The 14,592-nt window shown below is 40.0% G+C and overlaps 1 protein-coding gene across 2 annotated transcripts in view; it reads left to right on the top strand.

The window, feature by feature from the left end:
* Positions 1 to 14,592, top strand: part of dpp6a (dipeptidyl-peptidase 6a) — a 204,070-nt gene that overhangs the window by 150,193 nt on the left and 39,285 nt on the right. For both annotated transcript variants that reach the window (XM_087170689.1, XM_023395064.2), the window contains 3 exons: positions 444 to 542; positions 13,858 to 13,952; positions 14,427 to 14,501. In XM_087170689.1, the coding sequence (XP_087026815.1) occupies positions 444 to 542; positions 13,858 to 13,952; positions 14,427 to 14,501 (269 nt within the window). The remainder of the gene's footprint in view (positions 1 to 443; positions 543 to 13,857; positions 13,953 to 14,426; positions 14,502 to 14,592) is intronic.

The following is a 14,592-nucleotide window of genomic DNA, read 5'->3' as shown; positions in this document are numbered from 1 at the left end:
TGCACAGCTAAAGGTCCAGACAGGAGGTAGTGAATGGCCTTGGGGGAAGAATCTTGATGTAACTTTAATGTGACATTATGTTTAGATGTTTACAAAATGGCAGTACCTGCTCTGGAGATAACCCCTCGCTTTTAAACATTTTCAATATTTGAAAGTCCGTGACTGCTTCACTATAATAGTTGAATTTTGACTCCGAATGAATGGATGGTGCATTTTTTACTTTTCATTACAAAAATTTTGACTCATTCCAGTCCAAACATGACCTTACAGACAAAGACTATTATTTGCTCTTGCTTTCTTTCTTCCTTTCCTATAAACTCCCTCGCACTTGTCTATAGCATTATAGCCAAGTCACTGCATTACCTTTGCGCTTTAGTCTGTTTGCTGTGTTTCTGTAATTGCTACACGAGGTGTTGCTCAGTTTTCTTTATCTTTCTTTGCAGGCGAAGATGACCGCCTGGCTCTCAAGGGGAAGGTGACCGTTGGAGACCTCTTCAGAAAAGACTTCAAGGTTCATGACCCCAACGCCAAATGGATAAGCAGTAAGTAATCCTATTCAGTTTAAGGGTTGCAAAGGGTTTATTGAATTAGAACATGGATTTGAATGTGTGCACCGTCAAAGCTGCAGAAAGGTCAGGTTGTTTGGAAGTATTCCTTTTTCTCAGTTGTCTCAGTTGTGGGAAAGGAAAAAGAAGCATGAAGCGTTTAGTACTTTTTCCTGTCTGATGTACAAATAGGACAGTTTGCCAACATGTCAGGTCAACAACTTCATAAATAAGTATTTCATATCGACTTGTCGGACAGTTGGAGTCCTCTTTACTATTGGTGGACCAATCAGAATCAAAAAGGCCAGTGCTTAACAGTCAGAGGGAGAAGACGCTCAAATACAGAGAAAAGCAAGTTGCATTGAGGATAATTTGTTTGTCGAAAAAGAAGGTGTGTCAGTGGTTTGCCAGTATTTTAGTTGCAGAAGAGCAGATGTACTATGGCACAAACAAAGCAAAGAAATGCTGTGATGACAAGAGAAAAACTACACAGCTAATCTGTTCCAGCACCTCCAGAAACAGGAGAGAGTTGCACGAGGAATACATAGTGACCAAATACAAATTATACACTTCAAGTTCAGCTTTAAAAACAGCCGGTGTGATTTTAGTTATTGTAGTGAAAGCATTGCTGCTAATAATATATTTCTGCTTTGAGCTTCATAAGACGTGACAAGGATCAGTTTAAACGCGTATCACGCTGTGACTCAACCGGCAAAACTAACATTTGCTAAAAGGATCAGCAGTGTTTGTTCTTTCATTGTCTTCTTTTACACCATCTGTCCCTCCTGTGTCATTGTAAAGGTGTGTTTCTGCACATCGTGCATGCATTTGTGTGTGTCTGTGCGAGTGCGTCCTTGCTGTCTGACATTCCTCCCAGCGATTTAATCCATATGCTTCAATAGTTACCCAATTACCTGTAACCACAACCCTCATTTTTCTGTGATCAATGACTGTGTGTGTATGCTGCTATTGTTACAATTCATCACCGCCAATTTCAAAAACTCTTGTGTTTTTTTAATAGCCGGGCCATGATAGTATAAACACTGACAGCGCCGCAGGGACCCGATGAGAGGAAATTATATACTTTATTTTGTATCAAGGTAAAACAGCAACTTGATCCAGCCTCACACGTCTCAGCGCGGCAGTAAAGAGAATGATCACAGCTCTGAGATGTGAGGAATATGTACAGCTGAAGGATTAATGAAGTGGATTTTGTCTTCTCTCGTGCCCAGCGAAGCTGTCTCCTCCAATCACAGCATCTAAGATGGCTCCTAGAAACGGCGCAGCTGTTAACTCTCGTCTTGAATCCTCAAATTGCCAAAGCCGTCCCCCCTCTGTGATTGGCTATAATTAGAAAGCTGAAAACCCATATTTATTATATTAGTGACAGAAAGATGCCATTCTCCTGGATCTGAGACAATGAGCTGAATAATTGTCAGCCTGATTTCAGTGTTTGTTTTAACCACAGGTCCCCATATGTGCTTAAGGATGAGACATCTGTCGTGTGGCTGATTTGTCACCATTACTCGCTGTGACCCACAAAAGTTGTAAACAAATCTATCATGCTTGAATGAGCCTTGGCGAACATCACAAACTGTGTTAGTACTGTACACATCTGGAAACTAACATCTGTGCTTCACTGTTCTCAAAGAGTGATTAGAAGCATATTTCCAGCAGAAACAGAGGTTGAATTATGTAAGATCATTCTGATATGTGGAAATTAAATGTGCATATTTTTTTACAAGAGTGTAAGTAGGTAAGAGTGGTGCTGTAACAAAGGAGATTTGTAATATACCGTACATAAAGCAGCTGCTGCCATGAAACAAGACTCCGCTCTTTCATCTCCTCCTTTTTTGTGCTGTAGTCAGTGCCATCCTTGATCCTGAGGTATTTTTAGTGTATCATTAGATACAGCTGACAAGGGGGAGAGAAAAGGGGAGAAAGAGGGAGAGAAATCCATCAGCTGATTATTTTGTCTTCGTTAGTGTGTCATTTTTACCCGACCCACTGCTCCACCAACCTGCATGCTTTCAGGGCTGTCTGCAGGATTTGCCATAATGGCTTCCCTGATTGGGGGTTGAATTTTTTTTTAGATCTAATTTAGCCTGGGGTTTATGTTTTTCCTCCTTTCCACCCATCAATCAATTCCCTGGAGACAGACTGACTATAACCTCAAGAGTCTTTCGTCATCTCGCACTAGGCTATTTTTAGCAAGAAAAATTGCTTCCTCATGTCCTGTCCGACGGCATTAGCTTAAATATACACTGTACTTATGTATCATTTTGTGGTCTTTATGTGACTGCCTTGTCACTTTCCGATACCGAGTCACTGTAGCGTCCAGTCTGCCCTGAAGAAACTGCTCAGTGGGCGTATTATAACCCCTTGTCTTGTAAACGCAACAATGGCTGTTAATGCTAACATAGGCTATGTAGCAATAGCAAAACTTACAAATAATTCCTTCAATTCTGTTATGCATTTAATACAAACAACATAATTTAGATTATATTTAGGTGAAGTTCTATGGCTGCTTGTTTTTAAACATTCAACATTTGAGAACTTTATTGGCTTTCATTTATATTTATTTTGTTAAATTTCTTGATATCATTTCTTGTCTTGTTTTTTAAGTATTCTATTGGCACTAGTATAAAAAGGTTTAATACCTCTACATGTAGAGTTTACAATCAGAATTCTTGGTAAGTTTCGGGAACAGTGGGTTCTTCATTCAGACAGAAGTAAACATAATAATTTGCAGAATTTGTCAGTGTTGACAAATTATGAGATTTTAGCAAATTGCTAGTTAGCTAAGGTTTATTCTTTGAGTTGGTCATGCTCTGTTTTGGACAGCCTTTATGGTGTAAACCAGCTGACTAACATTTCATTATTTTCCGTATTGACTCTAAAATCATTGTTTCCTACTGTTACAGATTACTACTATTTTAGCAGTAGTTGTACTAGCTTGTGGTAGTGGTAGTAATTATAGTGTTTTCATGCATTTGCTTACAATGCATCAACTTTATCTTATCCTGCTCTCTGGATCAGTATTCTGATCAGGTTCTGAAGCCATCTCTACAAGTCTCCCTGGTTCGGTAATTGCACAGTTAGCAGACACCACTGAAATCTCACATGTGCCTTTTTTTTACCACTCCGTCTGAATCGAACAGACAACGCATCAACATCCTTCTCACACCACCCAGGTGAAGTCAGCCCTGTGGGACGCAGCGCAGGCACTCTGAGCCGCTGCTTGCCATTGTAATGGCTACATTCCTCTTATTTGCCGCTCCAGGATGCCTCTTGTCCTCCTGATGCCTGTTAAATATGGCGAAAGGGGAGCCATTTTTTATAGTGGTCGACCAATTTGGGCTACCTAAAAGTGTTATGGCTGTGACTTTGAGAGGGACTTGTGACTGTGATTTAGATAACAGTGAAGCATGAGGATGTTTGTTTTGTCAGTGTGTGTACACTCATGTGCACGTCGGGAGAATTACCTTGTTTCTGAATGATGCACAGCCCCTTGTCTGTAATGTTTATGTAAAGCAATCAGTTTGGAGAAGATTAGCCAGTTGTGTCACTCCCTTATTGACTTTTCATAGTTCTGCTCCCATGATACAACATGAGTAATGATGTGAATGTCATTTGTGTATCGAGTTCTGCAATGGGTCTTTATCTTACCAACGAGACATATCAAATTAGCCCATATACACACTGTAAGTATGCAGCGTTCATTCGATGTCACAGACAATCAGCTTTTGTCAAATGGCAACATTATGTGAAGCAGCAGGTGTAAATATCCCCTCCTGAGATGCCCCAGTTTCTACGACTTAAGAATGACTGATGTTTAATCTGGAAGGACGTTTTGGAGTAAAGTCAAATTTTGCCGTCTTCTCCAACCGCCAGAAAGTTGCAGAAGTGTTGCAACGACTCGTCTTCTGACAGAAACAAGCTGTCACAATACACTGATGTTGTTCAGCATTTTAATACCCAGGGAGGTGGATGTGGGGGAGGGAGGGGGGGGCATGTGATGCAGAACTTCAGAGCAGAAGCAGACGTTCGAATTATATGGTTGCTTCAGTGTGTCATGATTCAGCAGTCTCATAGCTCCTTAGCTGCTACATCAAGCCAACATCTGAAGAGTTGGATGTCATCTTTGATCCAAGTTTTGAGCAACGAAAAATGAAAATAAAAGAAAAAAGAAGCTATTTCAGTCATTTTTGTCCAATTTAAGAATCTTGCCAAAATTAATACCTTCCTTTCTTCCTTTCGTCCAGTGACACAGAAAGTCATTCTTGTTTTCATAATTGTCTTGATTGCGTTTTTTTGGTGCTTCCTTTCATAAAGAAGCAAATCTCAGAAAAGCTTTTTGATCGCAACTTCAAGTGGACACCAAATTGCCCTCATTTGACACCCTCACCTTCCGCTCTCAGCCTATATACAATATTTTACTGATGAATAAGAAAGATGAGGTCAGACCTTTTATGCTGCAACCTTTCTATGAGCCGCAAAACTCAACCTCGAGAACTCAAGTAGGTCTCTCTGCAGTCATGAGGTCAAGGACTAAACAGAAAGCATCACTTTCAGGGCTTTCTCTGGTGAAAACTCAAGACTTTTATTCTATCAGCAGGTCCTGGTTATGGCACCTGCAAGCTTTGAATTATAGGGATTTGTTTACTTATTCTTTGACCAAACAGTTAATCTTAATTCATTTAAATGATTTTTGTTTCCAGTTAGACTGCATTTTATTGCTGCTTGTGTTTACATATTATATATTTGATGAAATCACACCCTGCCTTTGAATTAAAGTTGAATTAACAAGGGTAATTGAAGCATATTTTGCAAAAGAAATACATTTATACATACAGTATTCATTAAATAGAATGTTTTCCCATATTATTCTTTTCTTTGCATCTCCTCCCCATCGAAACTCACTGCTGCATTTACTACCATGTAGTGGCAGCAGTAGTATCGGTAGTATGTCCATGCATTTAGTAGTCTTTTACAACCTGCTAGTTTAGTCCCACAGTCCCACAAGTAGCGAGCAAATCTTCGTGAAAAGCACCAATTGTGTTGTCAGTTTCTGCCTGCAGAGAAAAGAGAGGTAGTGTTAATTAACAACAGACATACACCACCCCCCCTCCCACACACACACACACACACACACACACACACACACACACACACACACACACACACACACAAACACACAGAAAAACAGACATATGAACACCAACGCACACACTAGAGGTGGCTGTGTTTTGTCCTCTTTTCAGCAGCTACAACTAGGGAAGGCGAATTTATTTAAATAGCACCCGATCATACACAGAGTTTTAATTATAGTGGTTTACAGACAAAAGATAAGAGAAATAAACAGATTCCAGGATAAAAGTATAAAATATGTTTAATATGAGTACAGGCATGTTCATAAATAAATAAAACAGATTAATTAAAAAGCAGTGGATAAAAGAACAGTTTTTGGTTTGAAAAATGACTAGAGATCTGAGAGAGCTAATGCTAATTACTTTACTTCAATTCTTTGTTCATGATATTCTTGTGGTTTCATAGTTGTGTACACAGAAGCATCTGTTTTTAGACGGGACTGCTGCTGCCGTATAAATACATGATGGCATGTTTCTGCAGCAGCTGTACCCCTGTATGTGTTTAGACAAACATGTCTCCACTGCAGCTGAATATCCAGCCGGCGTTTTTCTGCAATCCACATCCCTGTAATGCTGTCGTCACGTGGCATTCACATCCCGTCCGTGAAATTGACTTACAGTCATTTTGAATTCACTTTAGCTGCCTTATCATAGAGAATTCATAGCTTAACTGTGTTTGTGTAACACAACAGAAAAGCTATGAGCCTCCCCTCCCAGCAAGAGTCCTGCTGGAAGATTTTCTTACAGAAATTCTAAAACTACATGACAGTCATTTTTTAATAATTCATCTGCAAATGTTATGTACTTGTAGACTTTTGGACTCAAATGATTATGTGATTTGGTTTGGGAATTATGAATAATTATTACAAGTAACTCAAATATGGAAGTATTTGACCAGTGGGGTAAATCCTCTTAAAGCTTGTATAATAGGAACCAGTCCTCCAAACACAAGAGCCTGATCACTGCTGTGGTGCTTTTTGTCATTATTATTATTGTTGTAATTGTTATTTTACGGGCACCAGCCTCCCTAATGGTCTTAATTATTATGAGCAAGGGCAGGTCTTTTCAAGTTCACTGGTTGGTTTGCAAGCACAAAACACTCACACACGGAAATGAGAAAACTGTGAATGGCAATTCAAGCAGTGACAGAGGCTATGGATTTATGAGTATATGAACAGCTGGCAGACACTGATGATATGATCGTCACCTCAGAGGCAGTGAGTCAAATCGTTGACACAGTTACAAAGGATTAATTGCAAATTGAAGTTACAGGTTGCAAAAAGCACAGAGGTTTCTGAGAACACTCTCCTGGGAGTCATCTTGAAAGGAATATGGAGTTGGATGAACAATGGGTGAGATTTTAAGGACTTAATGTTCTCCTCTGAGCTGCCTTCAGAGGCAATATACTTGTGAGGATATGATTCTTATTTCATGAAGCATGTTATTGGTTTTTATCATGTATTTTTGATGACAGATTGGGAACATTTTAGTCAAAACATCGCATCGATTCCAAGTATTTGTTCTCAGTGTTTGTTGATCTGCACATGTTCAGGCTCCGGGGCCATTATGTTATCGTGGCATATTTAAAAGCTGATCTTGATTGATGCTTCTTCAATGCACCTGTGTTACTGAGGCACACACTTCTTGGCACAGTTTGCTGTCATCACATCATTACCTTGCGCAGCTCCTTTTTGCTGTGTCCTTCGGTTCTGGTGCTGAAATTGCAGGCTGCCTGTGTTATTTACACTGCGCCTATTCAAGTGGTGATAATCACGGGTTCCATCTTCCTTCTGTTTCAAAGATGGTTTAAAAGAGTTGATGTAAGCTGACCTCTCTGTATGACTTAATGTCTAAAGGGATTTTAACATGAAGAAACTGTACTGTTTTCAATGTAAAACAATTGCAGAGGTGCACCATCAGGAGGGATGTTTGGGGCCCCTCAAAGGAAGGAGGGGCCCCTGATGGCCCCAACAACAACTGCAAACCCCCTTAAACCTCCCATTAAGGCTCTATACTGTGCACTGCTTCTTCCCCAAACGCACACAGTGCTCAACTCATGAAGATGTATCAATAGTTTGCTCTTCTAAGGTTAATATTTTGCTTGGACTCCGGGTACTTTAATTCATGGAAGGTCCAAGTGAACCAAATAATAAAACTGAAAAAAAAAAACATCTGTATTCCAGAAGTGTCAAACAGACAATTGTTTTTTTTTTTCAACCTTATTGTTGAATTCAGAAGCAGAAGAGGCAGTGAGTAATGAAGCAGGCAGGCAACACTGATGTTCATTGTTGATAAGCATAAATGACTTCCGCTGTGAAAACCGGCGGGCAGCAGGTTGGCAGTAGCCCAGGGTGGCTTCATATTTTGTCAGCAGGTTCAGACTCAAGGTTTTTTTTTTTTTTTGCTCATTTGTTTGCTCTGCCATTCATGTGTTAGCATGCTCATTTATCAAGCTGGTCAGAAATAGAATTCATATTCCAGGGTGCTGCCAGCGCAGCTTTGCAACAGTAGAGAAAAATATACAACGCTATTATGTGGAATTCCCTTTCAAGAAGCATACACGAAGGCAACTAAATTACTAGAAATGTAAGGAGGAGGGGGGATTTTTAATTAAAATTCCTATTGAATTTTTTATGAAACTGTATTTTACAGCACATCTAAGCCAATGGGTGCCAAAGATTTAAGACTGTATTGCTGCATTGGAAACTTCATTTTATTTAGCCACCAACAGACACCATAATTCTCCCCCAAGAGCTTGTGTCGCTTTTATCAGACCAGTCATCATCTGCAGCCTTGGGCATGGACAAATGACCTGGAACCGACAAGAAAAATCCCATTTCATCCTGAACTTAACACTGCAACCTTGGCTCACCTCACGGCTAATAATATAGCCTACAGAAGCTACCTATTTCAATCGCCCCAGTGTGTTTTGTAATCACACGGTGATGTATTATGTGGAGGTTAGAGTTTGAGGCACAAATTATTTCTCTGTCATCTGTTTCTTTTATTTTTATGGTCAAGGTGAGAGGAGGAAGATTTTAATGTGACCTGCTCTGTCAGTCTACATTTTAAGCTTGATAAGTGCTTATTGTTAAAGTGATTTCTCAACAACAAAGAAAAACAAAACATACTTAAGCAGTCGGTTTCCTCCTTACCATTCCTCTTAGCCTGTTATGTTTTATTCTACAATAACATGTCTGTTGAGGAGTTTCACACTGCTCTCGAGTGTTGTAACACTCTCAGCCAGTACAAAACACACTCAGGAGAACACTGAATGCAGAAATGAATACAGCTGTGTCTCCAAAGAAAGGGTCAAGGGGGAACAGCTACGGAGGACTGCGAAGATGAGAATGAGCAAAAAAAAGTTTGAACTGTTTTCCATTAGAGTGCAGTCAGAAATGTGGAAGTAAACTAGCATGAATCGTGTTGCTGTCGATGTGCCTTTGATCACTTTGTGTATGTGCCTGTTGGGATTCATTTAGCTGGAGAATAGAATTCCTGTGCGTGCATTCAGTGTATGTTAGCACGGAGAACAGCTCATAGCTTCTTGCCAAGTGGTTGTATGGGTGTGGAGATTCTTGTTGGGCAGAGAGCCAATCATGTTTCACTTCTTTGTCCTCTTGGATGGTATAAAAAAAAAAAAAAAAAAGGTTGTTCGAGGGAATCTCTACATCTCTGCTTTGTGTATGTATTATTGATGATATTCATGCGATTTCCTCAACACGGTAACTTCAAAAGTTTGGAGTCCATTTTCATTTAAGTGGTATTACCTGGACTTTCTGCACTCTTCTGTCTTTCTGCCCAAGCTGCCATGTTGCACATGAAGCAAAAAAGGATTATTTTAAACGCTAATGAAGCCTTCAGCACAGTTCTGCCTCACAGGTTACATACAGGCTGTCCGACATTACTGGTGAAGGTTGTTGGGGGGCTGTATGCAGCCTGACAGGAATACCTGCAGACCCTACTCAGGGCTGAAAAAAAAAGCTATGCAGATGCAATTTAAAAAATAATTTAATATATGTTTTTATTTCTATTTACAGTTATTATTGCCTGAACAGTATGATAATAAATTCAACACAGAGCTCAAGGTTTGTGGTAAACATTCTGTATCATAAAGTATCAGGTACCTAAAACTATGATTTTGAAGTAATGGTACAACACAGAGATTTACATACTGTAGCATTTTTGTTATGGGAAACACAAGAAGTAATTTTCTCATATTTTGCTAAGTGCTTTATATCTTTTTTTTCAACATTCACAAGCCTACATGGATTTATAAGACACCAAAAATGCAATATTGAAAGATTAGTCTAACAAGAACAGAACTGCTTACAAACAAACAAAGCTTTTATTATCATCTAACCAGAAGAACATTTTACTACATAGTGTGGCCTTTCAATCATCATATAATACATTTTGGTTAAATTCTGCTTGGTGTAACCCTCTACACAGTAAAATGTTGTTTTTCATGGACCAATATGCTCGCAATTTGAGTTTGCATGTTAAAATCCTTCTCAATGGTCCGACTGCCGTGTTCATGACTGATCGTCAGAACCATCAAAATAAGAGCGAAGGTTTGAAAAAATTTAAATTATTCTTAACGTGACAGTTTCTATGGTAAGGGACATGTTCTAAGAATATGCTGCTATGTCCGTGGGAGATGAATAGTACAAACTCAAAATATAGAATCGGTCCTCAGTCTCACTCAAGTGTGTCGCCCTGTATCTCCGTCTCCCGCTCTCCCCCCTCCCCTAGCTTTCCCTCTGCCCCCCCTGGAGTGAGGCTATGCCCAAGGCAGGAGGCTATATTAATAAGACATACTGCGGTGGAAAGGTATAGATCAGAGGAGAAAACAGCGCCCTGGGCTGATGCACAGCAAATGAAGGTAGAGGGGAAAGAGAACAAGAGTGAAGGGAAAGAGCGAGGGAGAAACCTAGAAAGGGGAGAGATTGAAGGGAAGACGTAATGCCTGAGGTACTGTGAGAGAATAGATGACTCTCGGTCAAAGAGCCGAAAACAAAGAGTTGGCTATGTGAAGGAGGGATGGTAAGGTCTAAAATGATGAACTCAGCAGGAGGGCTTCTATAAAGGCCGGTGATGGGAAGGATTTGAGAGATCGGAGGTACATCTGAGGTACTTCTGAGAAGAAGATCAGCAGCTCGGTGAGGTATAAAGATGAAAAAGGCGCCTAAAAGAGATGCAGGTCTCTGAATTTAAAACAGAGTAAGTTGTGAAACAAAATCAAGTGCAGTCAATCTCTCTGACCACTGATTTATCACCATGTGCTCTTTCTTTCTAACCGTTGCGTCTGCAATTACCTTTTTATTTATAAAAGTAGAACGTTTATCAAGATGCCAAACGGAGTCAAACTAAAATAATGGAGCACGGTGAGTAAAGGCAGTACTCCTTTATTTATCGTCATGATTTCCATGAAAGAGTCAATTTTCTACCCTTGTTAGTATGCCGATGGTTCTTAACATGGAGACAAAAGCTGTTGAGGGGGCGTTTGGCTATGCCAGTCTAAAAATGTCTGAAACTGCTCCCCACAGCACGTTCTGAATTAAAGCCATTGTGATGGTAATTCTGTCACCTCTAATGGACAATTAGATATGCTAGGAGATAGAGAGCACTCTGCATAACAATCTCCGGGTTCTAATTACCTCACCAAATGGCGTGGTTGCTCGTGCGCCTATGGATCACTAAAGCAATAAGACAGAGGAGCGCAGATAGATTGAAGGTGAAAGGGGGCAGTTGCTGTATTAAATGTATCCTTCCCTGATAAAAGCCTGATGGATGAGGAGCTGTGTGAACTTTCATACATCTGTCAAATAACGGCTCCCTACAAGGGTTTTACTCTCACGGCCTGACCTCACTGTGTTTGCACTGGAAGCTTCTGTATTCAGCCGTATTGAAAGCTTTTTCCCTGACGTTGACCAGATCAGATTGGAGAGCACTTTAGTTGCTAGTGTTGTTAGTGCTGATTGGAAGTTGAAAATTTCTCTTCAAAAGTGACACTTTTTTTTTTTTTTTGTAAGGGACAAACATCACTCTCTTGTTCTGGATATTGTGTAAAGGAGCACAAAGACCCTGAAACTACATGAACACACAGTGCCAAGGTTAGGACAGTATTGCTTATTTCACATGGCAGATTTCTTCTATTTTTTATTCTTTGTCTCTGAGCTGTTTTCACTGGTTTGAAATAGGTGGGGCTTAGGTGATGTCGCATACTTCCATGCACCAGTCAGGATCGAGCAGCCTACACAGACATGTTGAAGCCAATTAGCTGAGTCACACTTCAGAAATAATACATCAGGGTGTTTTTCTCTTCTTTTTTTCCAAACTCTGACCTTTACTGTTGCTTACTGAGTCATGAATCTTTAATGTTCTGGAGAAATACTTCAGGTTTAAACCTAAAGCTTAAACCTTTACACTCTGTTACAGCTACTTTATCTGCAGCACAGTTGGTGGGGTTGTTGCTCTCTGCCATTCACCTGAGCATATATTTTTGCAAGGTGCTGAGTAGTTGGTTCTCTTACTTATTTTCTGCACCAACAGGGTTAAAATGGCACAATATGCTGGTTTTATGGCACTTAAACAGTTCAAATTGGTACAATAAACCTTTAAGTGGAGCTGCTCAGTGGCCAGCAGGTCAGGCTGTGGTTTACTGGGCAGCTGCCAGGTGTGAATGTGTGTGTCCCTGTACAAGAGTGGTTGCCTCTCTGTGAAACTACCCTGAATAAATAAAGGTTAAAAACAAAACAAAAAACCCTCACATCTAACCTAAACATCCAATAAACATCTAATACACTTGCAGAGGTCTTCTGGTGTACCGACCTGCAGCTGCCTCTGTGTTTGGGGAAGCAAATCATTTCTCTTTTATCACAGTGCGCATGAAACAAAGGCCTGTTACCGGGCAGCCAGTTTATGATTGAGAAGGGAGCGCTTGATTTGATATACCAGAGCAAACACTTAAAATATATCAGGGCTGTATTGCAACCAATAAAGTTAGATTAAATTTGTGATCACAGTCATTATACAGTTCATCAGACAATTCCAGCATCAGCTGTTTTAATCGTTGAGTCCACCACATATATTCATGCTATTAAGTGACCTGTTGAAAATGTGTTGATAAAGTTGCACTTTTTTGGTTGTAATTTAATTTAATGAGCCGAATTTAATAAGCCTTTGATATTAAAAAGCTAATAAACGGTATCATCCCCTAAAATTTAATTATGTTGTTAATGCTAAGGACAGCTAATAACTTCATTAACATTGAATATTTGCTTCTTTTTTTTTCCTATCATATCTGCAGCTATTATGTAACATTTTCAAAAGGTCAACGTTTTTTAATATGTAGAGCAACAGGATATACTGTACATGCAGGAAACCAGACAATCCACTGCTTCACTTGTGACATTACTAATCAGATCTCGGGGCCAAGTCCATAACTTACTGAGTAGTTTAAAAGGGTTTCCTGCTCTCACTATCAGCTACATTTGATCTGGAGAGGTTGAATGTGCAGTGTTACAGGCTTTATGTGGAAGGAGCTTAATTACTGCTCTCTTTCGTTCTGACTGTTAAAGGGCAGTTAGTGTGTCAGGCCATTAGTGTGACCCACAGGCTCAATTGGAAGTTTTGTTATATTTGATCAGTCAGAGCTCTTTGTCTTTTGTCTGTCAGTGATAGCAAGGACCCCGTTCTCTTGAACGTGATATACCAGTAACGCCCTGAGGGAGTTCCTTCAAATTTGGTACTAATATTCACTTGGTATCGAGGATGAACTAATTAGAATTTGGTGGCCAAAGGTCAAGGTCACTGTGACCTCACAAAACTCGATCATAACTCACAAATTGCTGTGCTTATTATGATACAATTTACCTAAAATGTCTAATAGGATGAAATGATGAAGTGATGACATTTTATATCCAAACGGTTCACCTGTGACATCATAATGTCCTGCAAAAACACATTCAATGCTGCAACGCAGGAAGGGGAGATTGTGGCCATATCTCCTGCAACTTGGAAGTTGGTGGAGGGATACAATTCTAGTTTTCTCCCAGGAGTAATGCAGGGTCATTTGTTACATGTTGGTAGAGTTTTAAAGATGGTTTTATTTTCCTCAAAGTCTCTTTTCCTTTCTCTCTCTCTCTCCCACCGTACAGGTAATGAGCTGTTGTACCGTAACCGTGAAGGCGATGTTGTCAAGTTCAACGTTGATACCGATGAAAAGACCATCTTGGTTCATAACAAGAAGTTTGTAAGTCTTTTGTCATCTTTTCTTCTCTTACTTTCTCGCAGTCACAGGACTAAAGAAGTGGCCATGGCTGCCCATGAATTAAATTAAAACTTTTCTTATAGTGTCAGCAAATCAAAGCACCCAAAGCCCTTTTTTATTACAAAGCTTAATCAAATGATCCATTGTTACTGTGAAATGTGAACTGCATAGTTAACACTCTGAGCTTGGTTGTGTGGAGAAACGTTTGAGAAGGAGACGTAAGCATCAGCGCTGCAGATGCTCGGGTGACGACACACAACATTATGTCCGCCATCAAATCACCAAACCCTGGTGCAAAGATTAATGCTACTCCCATTTGCTTCAGGATCCAAGCAATCCGTCAAACGCAGTCATTTAAGGAGTAGTTTAATGAAAAAAATACCACGCATGGTCGAAAGTCTCATCTTTTTGTCTTTTTTTTTTTCTCCCCCTCTTACTTCTGCCTTTGCTTCTCAGGAAATGTACAAAGCCAGCAAGTATGAGGTGTCTCCTGACATGAAGCATGTGCTGCTGGCCTACAACGTTGCACCGGTGAGCTTCTCATTTGTTTGCTTGTTTTTTGAATTAGCACACTGACAGCCAAATATGTCAGCCGCCTCCACCGTGGGGGTGGGGGAGGGGG

The sequence above is a fragment of the Seriola lalandi genome, unplaced genomic scaffold, assembly GCF_002814215.2.
Source record: "Seriola lalandi dorsalis isolate HSWRI2012SDOR001 ecotype SW California unplaced genomic scaffold, Sedor1 jcf7180002054956, whole genome shotgun sequence".
Taxonomy (NCBI): domain Eukaryota; kingdom Metazoa; phylum Chordata; class Actinopteri; order Carangiformes; family Carangidae; genus Seriola; species Seriola lalandi.
Note: the sequence above shows the minus strand (reverse complement) of the source record. Positions and strands in the feature narration are given on the sequence as shown.